The sequence below is a fragment of the Gymnoscopelus braueri genome (assembly GCF_963280865.1).
Source record: "Gymnoscopelus braueri genome assembly, chromosome: 5".
In the NCBI taxonomy this organism is placed as follows: Eukaryota; Metazoa; Chordata; class Actinopteri; order Myctophiformes; family Myctophidae; genus Gymnoscopelus; species Gymnoscopelus braueri.
The window spans coordinates 20,027,526-20,050,276 of NC_137606.1; the positions used below are offsets into that span (position 1 = coordinate 20,027,526).

Here is a 22,751-nt window from a genome sequence, read left to right on the forward strand (position 1 = left end):
TCGTAAAATAAATACTAGTATGCTCTTGACAAAAAATATTATTCTTTAATTAAGCATGCATTACAGAATAAATTAACACCAAAGCTTGTTACAGTCAGTAAACTCCCTTTTTCTATAAGGTGCTGGGCAGATATCACGAGTTCACATATCACATAAATAGTATGCAATCATACAGCGCTTATCCAAAGCACTTTACAATGTGTATAAACATCTCATTGCACATGGCAGTTGTGAATTGTGTGTAAAACAGTGTATAGTGAGGGCAACTCCCAAGCTTGAGCTCAACCTGTGACATACTGTAAGTACAAACATTACTACTACTGGCATTGGAATTAAATAATTTACATAGACATTAAACATTATCAGCAATACTGCACGTATGTTACATTAGACACATGATAGCAAACATTAGGTTGAGCCCATAGCTTTGTGTGTGTGTGTGTGTGTGTGTGTACGTACCCATCCTTGTGCACAATGAGGGTATGTTGGCAGTGCCTTAAGTCACATCAGATTCCCATCTAATTGACTGCTATAAAGTCACTGAACAGTAGCTATGAGAACGTGTGCTGTTTGGGTGTGTGTGTGTGTGTGTGAGAGAGCGCACTCTCTGAAAAATAGCTAAAGCTAAAAAAACATGACTATCAAATGTTGTAGCTTAACACTGTTTAAATACAAGCTGACCTCACACATATGAATATATTAGTAATAAGTAGTCATACAAAATTAAATAAAAAGGTTACAGGATCCCAGTATACAGTAACCGTTCCCAATCTTAATGAAGAAATGATGAATTTCCCTACTAAATTATATTTATGCAATGGTTTCTGGGAAATCAGTACAGATCTTTAGGTTCTTGCCTTGAATATTATCTCTATCTTTGTTTTTCTTTAATGGTACCAAGGTCATTCCAAGCTGAGATGCATTTTGGAACTCTGAGTGTGGTTGTAGTGGTGATGGGTGTGGTAGTTCAGTGGGGCTGGTGGGTCTTGGCCAGATCCTCCATCAGTGACATGAACTTCTGGTCCTCCGGAGGAGAACTACGGCTCCAGGCCAGGGGCAGGTGGGTGGGCACCAACCTACGGTCTACACACACACACACACACACACACACACACACACACACACACACACACACACACACACACACACACACACACACACACACACACATTTAACCATAAAAATGCCACTTTTTCCCACAAGGCAGATCTTATCGTCGTGGGGACTTTTGTTCCCCACAAAGATAGTAAAACCTTGTAGATAAATAATAACATGCATACAGGAATATGCATTGTGACTTGACCTCTTAAACCCAATATACTTCGTTGACCGGGGTCCCCCAGGGTTCTATCCTTGGCCACTTCACTGAACATAGCCGGTCTACAAACTCAGCAGGTGAAGCTAGTATTGCTGAATGTTCGCCTATCTTCACAGAATGTTCGACTAATAAGAAATGTCCAGGATAAAGACGCCAGGGTTCAAGTGGTAAAATGTGATGCTCAGGCAGAGGTTTAGTTCTTTAAGCACAGAGAGACCAAACAGATATTTTGACTTTTGCAGTATATTCATATGTTCTGGGTAATCACAAGTTAGGTGTTCCTCTCAACAGGTCACTGAGGACATTTGTGTGTGTGTGTGTGTGTGTGTGTGTGTGTGTGTGTGTGTGTGTGTGTGTGTGTGTGTGTGTGTGTGTGTGTGTGTGTGTGTGTGTGTGTGTGTGTGTTTATAGGGGCGTGCCACTGTACTCTGGCAGTATCTGGCACAGAGCAGCCCACTCCAGCTGCAGTGGATGCACGCCAGTCCTACACACACACACACTTCATCTGTGGACCTCATCTGACCTACAAATGACAAACACTGTATTGAGCCAGCTATCTCCATCTCCTCTCCTCACTATGTCCTACCCAGTAATTGTTGCATTTCTGAAAGGCCTCAGGTTTGCTTTAACAGAAAAGAAAATTGATTGGATGTATTAGTTGTTTTTTGCAGTTCCTACCATGGAAGAAGCTTCCACTGGGATTGGTGGCTGCGGCCTCAGAGATGGCCAGCCACACCACAGTGTCGGCCCCCTGCTCTGGGGTACGCAGGTTCTCCCTCATAGAGCGATGGAAGTCTGGTATGGCATTGGCCACTACTGGAACTCCAGAGAGCGAGGGGGATAGCAGGGGGAGAGGGGGGGGGGGGGGTCGGAGAGAGACAGGGGATAGGAAAGAGAAAGAGAGAAAGGGATAGAGATAAAGAGACAAATGAATCACCCTGGATTACAAAGTAAAATTCACAGTGTTGATTTAACTCTGAAATTAAAAAAATTGGTCCATAATACATTAATTAATTATAGTTTTTAACATACGGTAAATGTTGCATTTGTGTGTGTACGTGCGTGCGTGCGTGCATGCGAGTGCGCGCGTGCTTGTGGTACCTGGAGTGTCCACCCAGCCAGGATGCATGACAGAAAAGTTTATGTTTGCATGCGCCTTGGCCAACTGCTCTACCATCACCACCTGCTGCCTCTGAAATACACACACACACACACACACACACACACACACACACACACACACACACACACACACACACACACACGTCTATGTCCACTTCATTTATAGTGAATACATATATTCTGTTGTGAATGCTAGGTTCAGAAGGTTTGCAACAATACTGTGTGCAACCATGTAGATCATTTGCCAAAAGCTCCTTTTATGTAAAATAAATGGTCTCCATCAGGTACATTAATGAGAAAATGTGAAGGGGTGTGTGTACTGTGTATAGATGAGGAAATGGCCATGTCCCAGTATCTCCATGTGGGAAATTCAGTTTGGGCTTCACCCAGCTGATGGCTGCTCAAATGGTCATGAGGAGTGCTCAGGAGCACCGGCTTCGAATGCTATCAATGCATTGAATGCATCCGAATCAGGTGTCAGGAGAGAGCTGTTAGGGTCTTTGCTCAGGGACACTTCGACACGTAATCTATACTGAGTGGGCCGGGGGTCGACCCGGTGACCTTCTGATTACCAGATGACCTCTCTACCACTAACCTACAGCCGCCCCAAGGGAGAATAGATAACACAAGTAGTGCTTAAAGCTGCAATCCATAAAACGCTATGTTGACCAATCTGTATGGTAGAGTATCTTAATACGATATTACATAAGACACTCTCGATGAAGGTCCAGAGGGACCGAAACGTCTGTCAGTTTGAATAAAGGCAGAGGCTGCTGAGCAAGAGCAGTGTGCGGGATTATTTGTTCATGAAAATACTTTTTTCATGTTTGCTTCAAAACGATATTAGCCTACTAACGGTTGTAGTTGTCTACCTGTTCTTCTATGGAGACATTCTGATCCTGTGGTCAGGTAGGACCACTACTGGTTGACAAGAGGTATTGCATGAAGGTCAAAACACAAATTTTCCTCTGGCACCAAACAGGCTTTCTGTCTTTGCTCAGCAGTAAAAAATATTAGCACTCGTGTAGGGGACGGTGTTCCGGGGAGGACATTAAGGTTATGGATTGCCGCTTCAAGTAGTTAGGTAGTTGAAGGTAGAAAGCCCATTATCCCTTCTTACCTTATTCTGGGCATAGACCATGGTACCGTCATAATTTCCAATCTCAGACTGCAGGTTGCCTATCCTCAGCTTCTGAACCAACATGCCCCCGGATGACACCGTGACCTGAGCACGGAGGGATGGAGGGGAAGGGAGGAGAGGAAGAACAATGACAGAGGAAATGAGGGTAGGAGAAGACAATTGGATTTTCACTGGAGAACAATAAAAAGAAACACAATCCAATGCATTGGAAGAAGACATTGGGTGCCACATTGCCACATTGTGTGGCTCTAGGAACATACTGTACAGTATACACATACACAGTAATATCCATAGTGCTCAATTAACACAGAGAGCTGTATTACCATGTACAGATTTCTCTCTCTGTCTTTCTCTTTTATGATGTAAATGGTTTTGCTGCTTTATCATTTGATAGTGGACGTTTATTGTGCCCACTATGGCAGTGGGTTCCAAACTTTTTGTGCCCAGGGCAGACCAAAGGGCAAGTCAAACTCTCAAGGCACATATACATATTAATATTTGTGCAAAATAACACGTTTTATCACACTTCTTTTTTTATTTACTAATGCCAAATGAAAAAAATGTTTTTTTGGGGTATAGAATTTGCCTAAACAAGTGTAAACAAAGTACTGATATAGATGATTAAAAAAATGTTTAAACTTTTTGTAAAGTTGTATATTTTGCAATAATAATGTGTGTTTGTCACACCGTATGGTACAATATTGAGTTGAGACACTCACCACTCTGGGATCTGTGCTCTTCTCCAGCAAAGGAATGAGGCTCTTGGTGAGAATGTAAACTCCTAAAAAAAGAACGGGTCAAAGACAAATGAACACTTTCATAGTTCTCTGCTTGCTTTTTTCTAACTATTTCTGCACCTTCCTGGCCAGTTCAGGTCTTTGGTTTATTCAATGTAGTACTTTGGAAAGAGACAGGAGGCAGAGAATCAGCACATTATGATTATAACTGTATCTGATACTTCACACTTTAACCACTTTCAACCTGGTCCCTATTTTGGGTCATGTCTGTCATTATAGTTTATGTATAGAAACATTGATGTGGATTGATCTGATACCCAGCATGCAGCCTGATTTCTCATATATCACAATGTCTCACCCACTCACCCAGGACATTGATGGCGAAGCTCTTCTCTAGTCCCTCTGCGTTCACCTCCCTCTCGCTCATGATGCAGCCAGCGTTATTGATCTGCACACAGTACAACTCGTTAAGGTACCAATTATCACAATTAATCACAAACAGTAATAAAGCTGATATTCATGTGCAGAGATGGGCAGGCCATAACCCGTACTGTCACCCAAAAACGACAACCTCATTGTGTTAAGCACAAGGCGGTCCTTCTGAAGGACAACTTTTTGTCAGACCTTCAGGGCATTGAACAGGCACTGTTGTATATCGTTTCTGCCGGGCAGAAACCCCTTATCTCCATATTCTAACCTTTTGTGTTTTTTTTGTAAATTAAAGCTCTACTTGAAAAAAGTAGCAGATTCACAACACAAGCTACAGTACTTGAGCTTGTAGATCTGCTACTTTTGCTATTTTTGGACATATGAGGTTTCCACCCAACAGAGACGATATGACTGTTACTTGCACAAGAGACTGATATTCTGCACACACATTTTTAGCACACACCTTATATATTTGATATTGTTGTGCTGTTTCCTTTGTTTCTTTCTCTATTATTATGACTATATTTGTAACTGCAAAGCACTGGGAGCTTGTATGGAAAATGATAATTTAACACACTGTTTTATACCTATAAACTTGTGGTGTGACAATAAACTTGAAAGTGAAGGAGTTGACAGAGGCAATGAGAAGTGGAAACTCTCAGGATACGTGGGGATGGAGCGATTGATACACATTTACAGGGGATTGTTTTGATAATCCTGAAGATATCAGCATTATTGTGGGAAACTAGTGGCTCTCACCAACACATTGAGGGTTTTGTACTTCCTCTTGAAGGCCTCAGCGAACTCCCAGACCTTCCGGGTCTCAGTCAAGTCCAGGATGTGCACGAAGATCTCCTGCAATGGCACAAGACTTTAGGATGAATGCAATCCGTATCCATAGCAGCAGAGGTAATTAGTTACCGTAGTGACCCTGCCTTCTAGTTTCTGTTTTAACCCTCTAAGACCGGGAAAGCTAGCATCTGTGTCATTTTTTGGCTTTTCAGATTTCTTTGGCAATTCAAAAATAGCAGATATGCAAGCTCATAGTGTGGCACAGAGTGCCACGCTATGAGCTTGTAGATCTGCTATTTTTGAATTGTGCAGGTCTTTGAATATACATTTGTGCAGGTCTTTGAATATATATATTTTTTCAAGCGAACATTTGTAACTCAAATCTTTGCTTCTGGGGGGTTCCCCTGGAAGATATATTTGATCACCGCTGATATATATCAACATACGTTTTTTTCAAGACATTTGTAGAATCGGCCTCAGGTCTTAAAAGGTTAATTATAGAAACATGAGTCATACTGTACTTTGTTCCCTGTCTCCTTGACAATGTCGGCCCTGGCCTCCTCAGCCTTGTCCTTGTTCCTGCACACCATGTGGATGGTTCCACCTGTGAAGAAGGAAGTAGTGACAATGGAATATGAAGGCTCCCAGAGCTGTTCCATTCTGCACTATGACATTATGAAATGTGTCGATCACATCACTGTAGCGTCCGGATGGTGTGTACCTACCTTTCTTAGCGATGGCCATGGCCGTGGCTTTCCCAATACCACTGTTAGCTCCAGTTATCATGAAGGAGCGACCTGCCATGGACACCTCCAGGTCCTTCTCCACAAACCTCTTGGAGGACGACAGAAAGCCATTCCTGCAAAACACACACACACACACACACACACACACACACACACACACACACACACACACACACACACACACACACACACACACACACACACACACACACACACACACACACACACACACACACAACATGGAGTGGTGATATTGAAATGTTACAGAATGTTGGAACACTTGTTAGAACACTCACTATAACTTCAAGTAAATTGAATTGTAGTTCAATTAAACTACTCCTCGTTTGGCTGGGGAACCCCTGGAACCAACAGGATCAGGATCCCTGAACCCCACTTTGGGAACCACTCGCTTGCAGGGGGCCGAAATGAAAAGAGGCTGCATCTCCCTTTCTCTCTGTGTCTGAATCAATGTGTTTGTGTACGTGACGAGAGAGACACAGACACGCTCTGAGCAGTCAGGTCAACCGAGGGCACTGAGTGTGTCACTTCAGTGACAGTGATACTGTAAAGATCTGATGAGGGAGAGAGCGTGCCTTGTATCATCTGGGAGGCAGGAGTCCTTGGTGTGTGTGTGTGTGTGTGTGTGTGTGTGTGTGTGTGTGTGTGTGTGTGTGTGTGTGTGTGTGTGTGTGTGTGTGTGTGTGTGTGTGTGTGTGTGTGTGTGTGTGTGTGTGTGTGTGTGTGTGTGTGTGTGTGTGTGTGTGTGTGTGTGTGCGTGTGTGTGTGTGCTTGTGAGAGAGAGGCAGCGACATTATGGACCTCAATTCCCCCCATTGTCCTGAGTGCACCATTGTTAAGGCGGCAGGCAGCAGGGGATGAAGGGAGCATGGTGCCGCCGTGCTTAGCGAGTTAGGCTAAATGGTGGCTCTGTTCATGCGGTGTCATGCAGAGAGCACATTAGCACAGGGTCAGCACGGGTAGTGAGACTCACTGCTATCTGGGAGGAAAAACAACACTGAACAAAAGGGAGAAGATGTGAAACAAGCACAAACACACCTCTTTACAAGGCTTGGCTTGGTTTACACACTGTTGTGGAAACACTTTACATTTGATTGATACGCTAGAGCTCCACTGTGATTATAATAGACTTGGGACCTCACAGAGCACCTGTTCTGTTCCATTATAGTTCTGATACATAAATCGATCATAAAACAAGTCATCGATCATCACAACCATATTGTTTCTGTTCAACTGCCCAGGGACTACAGGTAGAAATTATTAATTAGAAAGTATTCTCTTTGCTTGAGATTAATGTATTTTGTACATGGTCCCTAGCTCATTCAAATACATTATTGAAATTTCATTAAATATTAATTCAGACATCAAGCAGTCATATTCAATTAATTATTCTATTCTATTCTATTCTATTCAATGCATACTTGAGCCATCTAGGCTGATCCAGTGGAGAGGCCCAAACATTCTCCATTTCACTTGCATCTGTTCACCTTGAGTCTTCTTGGTTGATCCTATATACAGTAGTGATCTCACCAGGATCTACTGATGTTTTTGTAAAGCCTCATTGAGTATCTAAGTGCAATATAAGTATGATTATTATCATAATCATCGTCATCATCATCATCATCATCATCATCATCATCATCATCATCATCATCATCATCATCATCATCATCATTATCATTAGACATTTCAACCATCACATTATTTTAATAATATAGCAATCGGAAAGAAATGTATTATTTGATTAAACCATGATTGATTGACTCATTGACCATAAAATAATGGTAAAATAAGTGAATGCTCATTCATCATTCACAACTTGTCTGAACCAAATCATCCTGAAGTTGCCTCATTTAGACCTGAGGCCGATTCTAAAAACGCCTTCTAAATCCTGACCTATGTTTTCTGAAAAACTTCACATTTTATTCCAAACATTTTGGAAAAGATTATGTTGCTGCATATACCTGTATAGCAACAACTACACACAGAGGTGTTCCCGGCTTGAAAGGTATAATAACGTATAGGTGTTCCAGGTCTAAATAGCAGCTTTTCATTTTAGAATGAATACAGATAAAGATGAATGCAAATAAGATATTTTTTACCTGATACATCACTAAACAGATTATTTGATGAATACAAATGTTTGATTAAATGTTTACCCCTACCTCAAATGAACCAAAATATCTTTATCTTGCTTACATTTTCATAGATGCAGAAATGTAGACATTAGTACTGTGGAATCAATGAATCTTAATTCCCTTTAACTAAGTTGAAAAGGGCATATTTGATGTGCACATTAATAACCAGGAACCCTTTATACTTAGTTTTATACTTAGTAAAACAGACCTGAGTTGCACTGTACTTGGTACTTGAATTATTTAATCCCTCTACACCAAATCTCTTTGCTAAAAATAGCCAATCGGTCTGATATTTCTGGCAAATATTCCCCCATGAATAGGGATGCTGGGTTCAAGTGGTGAAGCAGCCTACAGGACAGAACAGACAGGTTTTACTTACTTGGTGAATTCAGTGACTCCTTTGAGGAACCAGGCGGAGTTGCGGTACAGAGACATGCTTTATCTCCACAGGCTCTTGGTCAGCGGGGCGAGCTCTCCTCCAGGCTTTAATACTGACCAGTACCACGTGTAACCAAGGGATTCTAATGAATTTACATAGGTGGATGACACACATCCAGAGGCCACCAAGCGGCGAGACAGAGGGCTGAATGTGTTATGGCTATAGATGACAATAGATGCTACAGTGTATAAAGGTCACCAGGGTGATTCAACTCATTTCAACTTAGAGCACGTTTAAAATAGCTGAACGCTTTAGACCACTGGTTCCCAAACAGTTGTTTGGGTCGCGGACAGATTTTTGTGGGTCACAAGTAAATATCCCCTTTTTGTTTTGTTTCCTACATTTAAAAGATATATATAAATATATATTATATTATATATAATATTATTATATTAAGATTTTAAAAAGTTTAAACAAAAAAATCATACAAACAAATTCCAACATTTCATAAAAATAAGTCTATAGCCTAAACTAAAAGACATTTAAGAAGTAGCTAGTGAAAATAACTGATTTACAAGCTCACAACGCGGCGTGAAGCGACGCGTTGTGAGCTTGTAGATCTGTTATTTTCACTAGTTTGGGTCCCAGACAAACATCTAAATTCTCTTTTGGGTCTTGAGCTAAAATGCTTGGGAACCACTGCTTTAGACCTTCAATGGGATGATGTATAGCCAGGCTTATTTCTGGGCTTATTTCACACACATTGAAGAACATAATATAACACCTCACCGATGATGTGTGGCCTACAAGGTCCAGTGGTGGGAAAAGGACTCTATTTTTCTCACAACGCGTCGCATCGCAACACGTTGTGAGCTTGTAGATCTGCTACTTTCAAATTGCTAAAGTATATCTAGGATACTTACTTTCTTTTTTTCTCTCTCTCTTGTTTCTTTTTTTGCTCTTTTTTAATATTCAGTGTTTTTTATGATTTCGAAGAAAGACATTCAAAACATAATAAAAATGAACATGACTAAAGTAAAGTAAACATATATAGGATGTATATTGGGCTGAAGTGGTATGTTTTGTGATAATAATCAAAATCAACAAAGTAACTAGTAACTAAACTTTTGAAATAAATGTAGTGGAGTAAAAAGTACAAGTATTGCAATTTGGAAATACATCAGTAAAGTAAAAGTATCTCAAAATTGTACGTAGCTACTTATAAGTACAGTACTTGAGTAAATGTACTTAGTTACTTTCCACCACTAACAAAGTCCTGCATCAGAAGATGTTTCTGTAAACTGAAACTATAGCTGTAGGCCTATAGGATATCCTAAATGTGGATTTTTTTAAATATACATGAACCACTAGTGCTGTTTACATTTCTGTCTATTAAGTTTTCAATCAATCAATCAATCAATCAATCAATCAATCAATCAATCAATCAATCAATCAATCAATGTATCAATGAATTTAACACTAAATAACTATGTTAAATGAACAGTGAGGATAGTGCTGTGGAAACAGCAGCAGAGAGATATAATCCCAGGCTGCAGATGAGCAGAGGGCGCGGCAGTGTCTTGGGAGTTGGGAAGGTGTTGCCAGTGGTGTAAAGTAACTAAGTATATTTACTCAAGTACTGTAGGCCAGGCCTACTTAAGTCCAATTTTGAGGTATTTCTTTACTTTAATGGAGTATTTCCAATTTTCGATACTTGTATTTACTCCACTACATCTCAGAGGAAAATAGCCTATTGTAGCCTACTTTTACTCCACTACATTATTTGAAAACTTACTTATAGACCCCTTAACAGACGACGTCACACACTGGCTCCAAACGTCATACTGGCTCCAAATGAAACCCATTCTCAGGTCTCGCTAGGACGTGCCTCACTAGCCAGTAGCCAACACACAAGAGGGGGAAGGGGGGGGGTGGGGGGGGGGGGGGGGTGAGGTTGAGAATTGATTCCACGAAACAATCACCTGTGCATCCAGTCTCAATGTTAGTAAACAAATAATTGGTCTATTAAACTAACTTACTTAGTTACTGGTCAGGACCCCTATTGAATCATGCCGAAAGGCTTCTTTGGGCTTTTCATCCTTTTTAGTTGACCTTGTATTTTAAACTGTACTACCATGTGCTTTTTTTCTCGGCAAACTTCTAAATAAAGTATTAAAATATGCTACTTACTTTGTAGATTTAGATTATTATTACATTGTCACAAGCTCACAGTGAGCTTGTAGATCTGCTAATTTTTTATTTATTTTTGTATAGTACATACATTTTTTTTTAAAACTTGCGAAATGGGACATTCTGCATAATGAGTAGGACTTTTGGACACTTTAAGTACGTTTTGATACCAATTTAACCAACTTTTGTACTTTTGCTCAAGTAAATTTTTTATTCTGGACTTTTCCTTGTAACAGAGTATTTCTACATTGCAGTATTGATACTTTTACTCAAGTAAACAAAATTGAGTAGCCTACTTTTTCCACCACTGCTGCGCACATGTGGTGTTGCAACGCACGTTACACACAGAGCGCAGAGCTCTGGGAAGATCAGCGATGTCACTACGTCCCAAGATACGCAAGAAATAACAGAGTGCTTTTAAACCGTGGATTCTTGAATCTTTACCCCGATCAAAGACTGTTGATCTCCATTTACCGTGACAAAATGGTGAGTATTTGAGTTTACATAGATTACATAGGCCTATTTGGCCAGTGTACACTTTAGGTTATTAATATCGACTAGTCTAGACTAGAGTAGGCTACACCTGCACCTGGGAAGTACTGTAATACTCTCGGAGGAAAATTAATGCAGGAACTCATTGCAGTGTAGGCCGTGTAGGCTACAGCCAGTGGTGGATTTTTTTTTACTAAACTAAAAGTATTAATACTGCAATGTAGAAATACTCTGCAAGTAAAAGTCCGGAATTCAAAATGTACTTGAGTAAAAGTACAAAAGTATTGGTATCAAAATGTACTTAAAGTACCGAAAGTAAAAACTAAAATGTTTGAAAATAGCAGATCTACAAGCTCACGTTGTGAGCTTGTTGATCGGCTATTTTCCAAATAGCCTACCTATAAAATAGGTCCGGAATAAAAATAGTCCTATAAAATAGGTAGGCTAAAATTAATGTAGGCCTATGTTTTATAATGTAATAATTTATATCTGCAAAGTAACAAGTAACTACATTTTTCAAGTAATTGTAGTGGAGTAAAAAATACAATAGGCCTATTTGCCTCTGAGAATTAGTGGAGTAGAAGTAAAAGTATAACAAATTGGAAATACTCCAGTAAATCAAAAGTACCTCAAAATTGTACTTATGTACAGTAGCCTACTTGAGTAAATGTACTTAGTTACTTTACACCACTGTGTGTGTGTGTGTGTGTGTGTGTGTGTGTGTGTGTGTGTGTGTGTGTGTGTGTGTGTGTGTGTGTGTGTGTGTGTGTGTGTGTGTGTGTGTGTGTGTGTGTGTATAGTATAGCCTACGTTTGAGCTCATCTGGAGCATACCAACTCTGTTCTGTTCTTGTCATTTGCTCAGATGTTAAGGAAATTCAAATGAAATTGAAACTAAATTAGTTTTTAAATTAAGTTCAACACATATTTAAATATGGCACCTCGACTGTTTTGTATCTATATCAGATAAGCTGCTTCTTAGCACAGAACCTTTTCATCATCACAGGTTTATACTCTTTTCACCAGGTTGTCTGTTCTGTACTATTTGAAGTGTTCCTGGAAGTAGATTGCTAAATGCACCACCAGGTCAAAGATCTGTTGTGACTCCCTGATAAGAGTAGCAGTGCATTCAGTGTTGCACTGGACTAGTGGTGTAAAGTAACTAAGTACATTTACTCAAGTACTGTACTTAAGTACAATTAAGTGTTTTTTACTTTTTTCAGTATGTCCAATTTTCTATACTTTTACTTCTACTCCACTACATCTCAGAGGCAAATATTGTACTTTTTACTCCACTACAATTATTTGAAAACTTACTAGTTACCTTGTAGATTTTTATTATTATTATTACTAAACATAACATACATTACCCACTTCAGCCCCATATACATTTCGACCATTTGAAAATAGCCGATCTACAAGCTCACAATGAGTCCCGATGCGACGCATTGCGAGCTTGTAGATCTGCTATTTTCAAAAGATTTTTTATACATTTCATACATTTGAAAAGTTGTGAAATGGGACATTCTGCATATTGAGTACTTTCTACTGTTGGTACTCTTATTATTTTCCTAGGTAGAAAGTACTAAAATCCTTAGTGTTAATGTATCCATTTGTAACTACAGTATGTGAGTGTACAAATGTCACCAAATGGACTCTCAAACTTAAATGAACACTCAAGATTTGACAGTGTAATCCCAGGTTTGTGGAATGAGCACTTGTGGCTCGATGTGTTTTGATTGCAACACTGACTGTAGGATTAAATGTCTCTGTTGTAAGCCAGGTATAGAGCAACTGCACAGCGGGCCCATTATAGTTAAAGGTGGTGTAAGTAGTATTTCTTTGTTTAAAATAAGTGTTTAATAGCACCATTTTAGTAGTAATCATTGCTAGAGTGTGTGTTGTGTTCAGTAACAGGCGTCTCCCAGTCTCAGCTCTTTTATGTAAACAGAAAATTCATTTTCACTTTGGGACACCAATTTGATCCAATCAGTAGAAAGACCTTAATAAACAGTCAAAATTGGAACTGGTATAACTGAAACTGAAACATGTTCCTTGTGGGGTTTAGTTCTCTCTCCTGTTTGGATAAAAATTGGGAATTTGGTAAAGTTGACCCAATCTGAAAATGTTCTAAAGAGTTGGAGAAATGGGGAGACCCCTGTTACTGAACACACACCCTCCATCTGTCTCAAAATGAATGCAGAAACTCTGTACTTTATCCAGAGGATAGCAATGTGATTTACACTCTGACAAACAAAAAAAAACACCTGTACAAACAGCACATATTAATATAAATGTTTTGGTAACAGCAGTACGTGCGTGTGCGTGTGCGTGTGCGTGTGTGTGTGCGTGTGCGTGCGTGTGTGTGTGTGCGTGTGCACGTGTGTGTGTGTGTGTGTGTGTGTGTGTGTGTGTGTGTGTGTGTGTGTGTGTGTGTGTGTGTGTGTGTGCGCACACATGTGTGTGCGCTTGTGTGTGTGTGTGTGTGTGTGTGTGTGTGCACGTGTGCTCGCTTGTGTGTGTGTGGGTGCGCGTGTGTGTGCGCGTGTGTGTGCGTGTGCGTGCGTGCGTGCGTGCATTCGTGCGTGCGTGTGCGAGGATGGGAGTCTGTGTGGACATACCTGTGTCTGTGTGCATACATTCATGCCCATAAATCCGTAGCTACACATTAACTACATGTTGATAACATGCTTGACATGACACAGGACACAAAAGAATGTCACATTTGTTCTGTAGCCTCGTATTCCCCCCTTATCTCAAATAACATTCAAACTCTTTGTGAAACTTTACTTAAGGTGTGTATAGGACATACAGAAGTCAATACAGAATTTAGCTCATCAAAGCCCTTTACAAGAGTTTCTCCCTTGGGCCAGCCTGGTCTGTGTACCAGATAAACATTATGTGGTTACAGACCTGGGTTTGACCCCAGCTTGTAAACTTTGTCATATCCCTGCTTTTCTGTCTCCACTAAAACAGATAAGCAATAGATAGACATAGGCTAAAATAATCACACACAAAAAGAAATAAAAAACTGACATTACAGCAGGATCTACACAAGGGATTTTTTTATATGATATGATGCTAAACGATTGTTAGTTTTTTGACTCATTTTCTTTTTCCTTTATTTGTTTATTTATGATTTTCATGAAATTAATTTATCCAACCGATGGAGCATGACATTAAATGGTCTGCCTTCATGTACTTTCTGTCTAGATTAGATTTAAATGCAGATCTGAGTTTAGGTTTAAATGCAGATGTGAGAAGAGGTATGAACACAGACATGAGATGAGGTATAAAAACAGATGTGAGATAAATAATAATAAAAACAAATTGCATTTACATACCAAATAAAAACAGAATTTAGAAGAGGAAAATAACCTATTACACTTACCAGAGAACTGTAGCAAATTTAGAGGAGCTAAACAATCTACACCCAGTCTAGTAAAAGTGTGCAAACATTAGCCTAGTTAAAAGTATGGGGCCTGGGCCGCGGCGTGGCGGTCCAGGCACCCTATAGGCTGCAATGCCAGCCTGACAGCGTGTCGCGGGTTCGAATCCCGATCCCAATGACCTTTGCTGTGTGTCACTCCCCATCTCTCTCCCCATTTCCTGTCAGTCTACTGTCCCATCAATAAAGGCATAAAAGCCCCAAAACAAATATATATAAAAAATATATAAAAAAATACGGATGATGATAATAATCAATATATAAACCCAGAGAATTTGTAACCAATTAACACGTTAAAAAGCCTGTGAACAGAACCTATAGCAAGTTCTTTACACTTGGTAGTGAAGTGTCCCAAGACTCCCGCACATGACTTAGAAATGCTGAGGAAACATGTTTGTTTCCTTCTGCTGCTGCTGTTGTTGTTAACCACTTAAACCCTCTGCCCTTGTGTCTCCCAGGGCTCTATACTTGGTCTGCTCCTTTTCCCCTCTACAGAAAATCTATTCATCGTAAATAGCTACAGTAGCCTGGTTCCAGACGAATCTGCCTTTGCAAAATTGCATCGCACTTTAGCCCTCGTGTGATATTGTCTGGCCACGCAAGGCTAGTGAATAGCCGATCTACAAACTCACAATACACCGCATACACCGTGGTTAAAAGCGTTACTTTTTATTTGCGAGTACATTTTTGTGCCTTTTGGATTGGCTCTTGAGTTGAGCATGCAGTTCCCTTGTTTCTGGCTGAAACCAGACTTATTATCAGGAGGGGAAAACAACACGAGCTCCAGCCTTTGTATTGAATGAGAGCACAGCAGAGAGCAACTGTGGTTTGAGAAGAGAGATATAAATTAGCGAAATTATGTAGGCATAAAAAAGGTCACTTTCTATGAAGGCGATTGGGCATGTGCATACTGATACTCCTGGACAGTTTAGATTTAAATGCAGATTGGGAGTTTCTGGGTTCAGCCCGCAATGGAGTAGACCGCAGTCCCACAGCTCCCGATTATTATTATTGTTGTTAATAATAATGACACTATTTTAATTGTGACTTGATCACATACTTTAAAACCATACTGAATGAGACAGCACAACATGGGGATTTAAATGCATGTTGGAGATGAGGTTTAACCCCTTAAGGCAGCCCTCTAGTCTAGATTTAGTCAACTGGACCGGAATTGGCTCTGCACTTGGACTGCTTTTTTCCATCCACACCAAATCTCTTTGCCAAAAATAGCAAATCTTCCCGTCAGAATATGGATGGTGGGGTTCAAGTGGTTAAACACAGATCTTTAGTCTTCTGGTGTCTTTTTATGTTGTCTGTGTGCAGATGCACTTCCTGCTGCTGTTCAGCCGTCAGGGGAAACTGCGGCTGCAGAAATGGTTCACCCCCCTGACGGAGCGGGACAAGAAGAAGGTGATCCGTGACATGACCATGATGGTGTTGGCCCGCCCACCACGCTCCTGCAACTTCCTCCAGTGGTTTAGCCCTCGTGTGATATTGTCTGGCCACGCGAGGCTAGTGAATAGCCGATCTACAAACTCACAATACACCGCATACACCGTGGTTAAAAGCGTTACTTTTTATTTGCGAGTACATTTTTGTGCCTTTTGGATTGGCTCTTGAGTTGAGCATGCAGTTCCCTTGTTTCTGGCTGAAACCAGACTTATTATCAGGAGGGGAAAACAACACGAGCTCCAGCCTTTGTATTGAATGAGAGCACAGCAGAGAGCAACTGTGGTTTGAGAAGAGAGATATAAATTAGCGAAATTATGTAGGCATAAAAAAGGTCACTTTCTATGAAGGCGATTGGGCATGTGCATACTGATACTCCTGGACAGTTTAGATTTAAATGCAGATTGGGAGTTTCTGGGTTCAGCCCGCAATGGAGTAGACCGCAGTCCCACAGCTCCCGATTATTATTATTGTTGTTAATAATAATGACACTATTTTAATTGTGACTTGATCACATACTTTAAAACCATACTGAATGAGACAGCACAACATGGGGATTTAAATGCATGTTGGAGATGAGGTTTAACCCCTTAAGGCAGCCCTCTAGTCTAGATTTAGTCAACTGGACCGGAATTGGCTCTGCACTTGGACTGCTTTTTTCCATCCACACCAAATCTCTTTGCCAAAAATAGCAAATCTTCCCGTCAGAATATGGATGGTGGGGTTCAAGTGGTTAAACACAGATCTTTAGTCTTCTGGTGTCTTTTTATGTTGTCTGTGTGCAGATGCACTTCCTGCTGCTGTTCAGCCGTCAGGGGAAACTGCGGCTGCAGAAATGGTTCACCCCCCTGACGGAGCGGGACAAGAAGAAGGTGATCCGTGACATGACCATGATGGTGTTGGCCCGCCCACCACGCTCCTGCAACTTCCTCCAGTGGAGGGATCTCAAGATAGTTTACAAGAGGTGATGCGGGTGTGTATGGGCAAGTGTGTGTGTGTGTGTGTGTGTGTGTGTGTGTGTGTGGGGGGGGGGGGTACATATATGAACATGGATGTATGTGTGTGGATTGGCACGTAGCATTGTCTGAAAAGGAAATTTTTCAGTACTGCCCTTTCTTCTTCTTTTTTGTAGCTTAAGTCTTATTATTTTCCAGGTAGAAAATTCAACAAACACAGGAAAGACACATAAACAGAAAGGAAAAATAAAAAGTAAAGTAAAGACAAACAAACAAATTAAAATAAAATTGTGTTGAGGTGGGCGTTATATTACAATACAATATATTACAAAATGTTACTGAGTGTTCTTCTTTTTTCAAATGCAATGAGTTACATTTCCCAATACAGTAAGACGTCCATTTCTTCCAGTTCTTCACATATTGTTCTACTCTCAGCCTAAGAGAGAAGGTCAGTTTATCCATAGAGTCTATCTCGTTGACTACTGTAATCCAATCTTCTTTAGTACTACCCTTTCTACTTCTTGAGACAGACAGTTGTAAAGCTGAACACAGGAGGGAGTGGGCAGCTTTCTGAGTATTTCCTCTCTGTGTGTCATGGGTTTCTCTTCGTTTCCTTAGACTAAGCATTAACATTTCTTCCAAATTCATTAAAATGCTTCATTAAAAGAAAGTAGGTAGCTGATATATTGCACTTTTACCGTAGCGCTAGGTATACTCTTAGTTGCTTGTTTTAGAAGAGAATGCACTTAAGACTTCTGGTGATTAGTAGTTTCCTTGCCTACCTATGTTGAATGCACTTATTGTAAGTCGCTTTGGATAAAAGCGTCTGCTAAATGACTGTAATGTAAATTGACAAAACATTATGTGCACTGATATTTAGCATATTTAGCAAGCAGGTTTCTGCACATTGATTGTCATTTCTTTCTGAAATGAAGGGAATCATAATCTAATTCCAGGATGAAGCCTAGTGATTTTGCTGACCCTGTGGCCTTTCCCTCTAGTGCAGTGGTTCTCGAAGTGAGGTCCGGGGACCCCCAGGGGTCCTTGAGGGGGTTCCAGGGGTCCCCAGCAAAATGTGTTGATATAGCATAAAAAAAAGATTAACCCTATTCATCGGCTATTGGCAAATAGCCGATCTACAAGCTTAAAATGTGTGCTTGTAGATCAGCTATTTTCAGAAAATTAATATTTTTGAAACATTTTAACAACACAAAACAACTTGTATGGGGGTCCCTGGCACCACATATTTTCAGATGGGGGTCCACGGCCAAATACATATTATTTTGGGGGAAAACGACATGAAAATGTTTCATAAGCCACTGCTCTAGTGCCACTCTTCGGCCAATTTCCAGTTGGGTATGAGGAGCAGCACGGACTCTAGGGGCCGCTATGTTGAGCTTTTAGATTCCTTGTTTCAGAATCTAACATGAGCACCACAAGCAGTTTGGGGGAGTTTGAGAACTGCTGCTTCAACCTTTGATGTGGTCTGTTCCAGGTATGCCAGTCTGTATTTCTGTGCTGGTCTGGAGGACCAGGACAACGAGCTGCTTACCCTAGAAGTGCTGCACAGATATGTTGAGCTGCTTGACAAATACTTTGGCAATGTAAGCAAAACCTCACCAAATTGAGCTGGACTTAGCTGGCAGATTGTACTGGGTGTATAAATGTAGGACCTGTTAAAGTCAAAATATATGCACGTATTGCTACTGGTGATAGAGTGTATAGTATACCTATTTAACTACATACCTATAACTACATGCTTTTATGTACATATTGATCCATATTACTGTTGATACTCTGCATGTCTAGTATGCCCTTTTTACTGGTGATAGATTGCACATTATATTTATGCCTACTGTATGTTAACAGCTACTGTCTATTTATATGCCATTTTTATTGGTGACGGCCTAAGCCTCTATTTCTCTCTACTTATACATTATGCATACCCGACCAGCCCGGCGCAGAGGGCCTGGTCTGACATTAAGTCAGTAAATCTTTTTACTGTCTTTTATACTTTTATCCTATTTTAGTGTTACCCTGCCACTTATTCTGCAATTGTTCTCTACCCTTTCCTGTATCTTTGTGTCATCTTTACTGTGCTGCTGCTATGACAACTGAATTTCCCTCAGGATCATTAAAGCACACAGGATGCGCGTGTGTGTGTGTGTGTGTGTGTGTGTGTGTGTGTGTGTGTGTGTGTGTGTGTGTGTGTGTGTGTGTGTGTGTGTGTGTGTGTGTGAGAGTGTGCGCGCGCGTGCGACTGCGTATGTATGTAATGTAATAAATAAAAGCTGTGTCGGGTTTTGCAATGTTACATATTGGCGGAATCGGCTTTGTTTACATTCATTTATGTGCTAAAAGAGTGACTTTGAGGCCTGTTTCACTGTGTGCACTATTGAATATATCATGCCAATATTTGGAGTTACAAAATGGCAAGGTAGCTACACAACCCATTACGTTGTGTGCTTTTGTCTGTAGTTAAACAGACGAGGTGTTCATCTATGTCCCATCAGGTGTGTGAACTGGACATCATTTTTAACTTTGAGAAGGCCTACTTCATCCTGGATGAGTTCCTGATGGGAGGAGAGATTCAAGAAACGTCCAAAACAGACGTAGGTGTGTGTATCGAGGAGGCTGACACACACCAAGAGGTACACACGTCACATCACACACCTGACATGAATCATAGTTCATCCTCATTATGTGCAAAACTGTTACTTTTCAGGATTCAAATTCAGAAGTATCAAAAGTAGCAGATCTACAAGCTCAAAAGAGCTTTGAGCTTTGAAGCTTTTGAGCTTTGAGCTTTTGATACTTTTGTGACGCTGCTGTATGATCAAGTAGGAAATTAATTTACGAAAAGACACAAAAAGTTAAAATATGGAGATAAGAGGTTTCTGCCCGATAGCAACGATATGTATACTATAACATGCATGCTTTGTTCACAGACCATGGAGGAATATATGAGTAAACCTGCCTACTGAAGCCAACTGGAAGACCATGATGTTCAAAAGCACTGTTTTCTACTGTACAATACTTCTAAACATGCACTGTAAGAACTATTACTCTGATATTATTCTGCTCATAGTCATCATTGATTCATTTTGTATGAGCATTTGACCAAGATACCTATCTCAGCTAATTATGTTTTTTTTTAATACTGTTTTTTTTAATAACAGAAATGTGCCTGTCCAATGCCCAGCTAAGTGCCTTTCAAATGTCAGACATTGTGTTTCTCAGGGTACAGAATAACACAGGGGATAATGGACAGGAATTAAACTGGTCTGAATATTTAATACAACCCTTTTTTTTTTCTTTACTTGAATAAATGCATTTTTACATTAAGGAGATGTCTCCACCTGTATTAGAATTATTACAATACAAACTGTCCCATGTCAGGCTGCACTTCTACTTCTCAACTCTGATTACATTGTGTCCTGTGCAGTCCTGTTGCCATGGTGTCCAACTCTACTGTGTGGTTTGTTTCTGCGTGTTCCAGAAGTTGATAACTTACTGTAATAAAAGGCTGCAATGTACAATAAGCCAATACTTCAACAACTGACTTTATTCATGTCAGTCACAAACAGAATAAACTATGTTGTGGAGCTAAATCACCCATGTCTGTGTTCAGCAAATGAAGAAACACTACACAATACGGAAATAAATAAAGTTTTATTTTGCTTTATTGACCTCAGTTATGTCACATATGAGCACACTTAAGAAGTAACTTATGAAGAACACGAGTGGACCCGAAGGATCCAACACTGACTGGATGTGCGCTGAAATGCCACGCTGGTGAGCCACAGGTATGATTGGTCTATTGTAACTGATGCTGTTGAACAACTAACCTACGTATATAAAAATAAATAAATGAATAGATAAAAATTAAAACATCAAATTAACCACAAAACCAAGTTACCACCACATATAGGGCCTAGGCATCGCTACATAATTTAATCATAAAATCACTAAATCAATTGGTTGTAATGACCAAAATCTTGTAAACTCTCAGAATGAACTCAAAGCAATATTTTCACAATTTTGAATATAGGGCTTGATATAAGTTTACCAATATATAAATACATAAAGAAATGGACAAAGAGGGAGTGTTCACATTGTATTTCCCCAATTACTTGCATTGAACAAGCTCTGAACTTCATATACTCTGGTATACTGTTATTATGAATTCAATAATAAAAGGGTCAGAAAAAATGTATAGAACAAATGTGGTATTGTATAGGTTCTTTGATATGAAAAAAATCTTGGGCAAAATGAAAAAAAGTGAATGAGCTAGAATATGACTAACTCCTCTTACAGAGGCATGGAATCATGGTGAATCAATTCAATATATGTATTTATACAGTACATTTGTAACTTGATATCAAGCCCTATGTTCAAGCTGTTAAAATATTGCTTTATGTTGACTGCATTATTTATCTTTGAAAATACTTTAATCTGATTCCTCTCTATCCCCACAAAAACTACTAAATATCTATATACAACCCCACAATATAGGCCTACAATCCTTTGACAGATTTGTCATCAACACTCTTGTCCTCTGTCTCATCGATTTCTGTGTTCAAGTAACTAAGGATTTTTCTCAGTGCCTCGTCGTCCAAACTCTGCGCTTGGGTATTGTCACCCATGTCCTCGCTCTCAGACTGTCTCTTTTGATGTGGGCTTTTCTCTGAGTCCATTTGATCTAGGTAGTCCTGTATCATCTGCTCGAATGACCCCAGCACAGTAGGACCCCCCTCATTGGGGTCAGAGGCTCGCTTTTGGCCCACCTTGTTGTAGTACACAGTGTCTGGATACTGTGCCAGCATTTGACCTGCCAAATATGCTGCAATTTCATCCTCACCCACAGTATCATCATAGTCGTCCTTTAATTTCTCGGCTGGGAGAATGTAATCCTCTTGCCACGAAGGCGGCGTATTAAGTCGTGATTGAGAGCTTTTACGGTGCTTCTGTTTCTTGAGGGGAGCCGTGTTGTGATTTCCCATACTTCCCAACCCGAGGATGTTCAGTATCTCTTCTGTCTGCAGGTCATCTAGAGTATTGCTGGTTTGTGTGTCAGGGAGGCGTCTGCTGTAGAAGTTTGCCGGAGGGCTCTTGTGTGTTGTTTTGTGTGAGGCCGTCTGAGAGAGTTTGTTTTCTAGCCTGGCCAAGTCACCGTCCTTTCGCAATTGCGTCTGGCTTCGTGGAGGTGATCTGTCTTGTTTTGTCAGCTCTCCTGTCTTGAGCATGTCCAGCAGGTCTTCTGGTGGAATCTGGAGCTTCTGGGAGATTTGAATGAGCTGGTAGATGGCCTGTGGGTTTATATTGTCACTGTACTGTGACTGAGCTGCCCTTCTCTGAGCTCTCTTTTCTTCCTCTAACTCTCTTTTCTGCTCC

General features: G+C 40.4%; 3 protein-coding genes across 3 annotated transcripts in view; 1 reads left to right on the forward strand and 2 right to left on the reverse strand.

The window, feature by feature from the left end:
• Positions 1–967: 967 nt before the first annotated feature.
• On the reverse strand, positions 968–8,876 carry dhrs12la (dehydrogenase/reductase 12-like a; the record flags this gene model as incomplete). The annotated part of the gene is made up of 10 exons (XM_080429062.1): positions 968–1,083; positions 1,997–2,134; positions 2,420–2,510; positions 3,561–3,665; positions 4,301–4,362; positions 4,685–4,766; positions 5,507–5,602; positions 6,061–6,143; positions 6,265–6,398; positions 8,821–8,876. The coding sequence occupies 10 exons, from the start codon at positions 8,874–8,876 to the stop codon at positions 968–970; spliced, it is 963 nt and encodes a 320-aa protein (XP_080285188.1).
• Positions 8,877–16,737: 7,861 nt separating this feature from the next.
• ap1s3a (adaptor related protein complex 1 subunit sigma 3a) lies at positions 16,738–20,907 on the forward strand. The gene is made up of 4 exons (XM_080427768.1): positions 16,738–17,365; positions 18,853–18,961; positions 19,871–20,008; positions 20,306–20,907. The coding sequence occupies exons 1-4, from the start codon at positions 17,187–17,189 to the stop codon at positions 20,339–20,341; spliced, it is 462 nt and encodes a 153-aa protein (XP_080283894.1). The 5' UTR covers positions 16,738–17,186; the 3' UTR covers positions 20,342–20,907.
• A 967-nt stretch (positions 20,908–21,874) lies between these two features.
• Positions 21,875–22,751, reverse strand: part of scg2a (secretogranin II a) — a gene marked incomplete at both ends in the record, with an annotated part of 1,989 nt that continues 1,112 nt past the window's right edge. Inside the window, one exon of the mRNA XM_080428226.1 lies at positions 21,875–22,751. This exon is cut by the window's right edge and continues 1,112 nt beyond it. Within this exon, the coding sequence (XP_080284352.1) occupies positions 21,875–22,751 (877 nt within the window).

Coding starts and splice junctions, on each gene's coding strand:
- ap1s3a (XM_080427768.1), top strand. CDS start 17,187: ATGCACTTCCTGCTGCTGTTCAGCCGTCAGGGGAAACTGCGGCTGCAG. Junction 17,366..18,852: donor CTCAAGATAGTTTACAAGAG/GTGATGCGGGTG, acceptor GGTCTGTTCCAG/GTATGCCAGTCTGTATTTCT. Junction 18,962..19,870: donor TTGACAAATACTTTGGCAAT/GTAAGCAAAACC, acceptor ATGTCCCATCAG/GTGTGTGAACTGGACATCAT.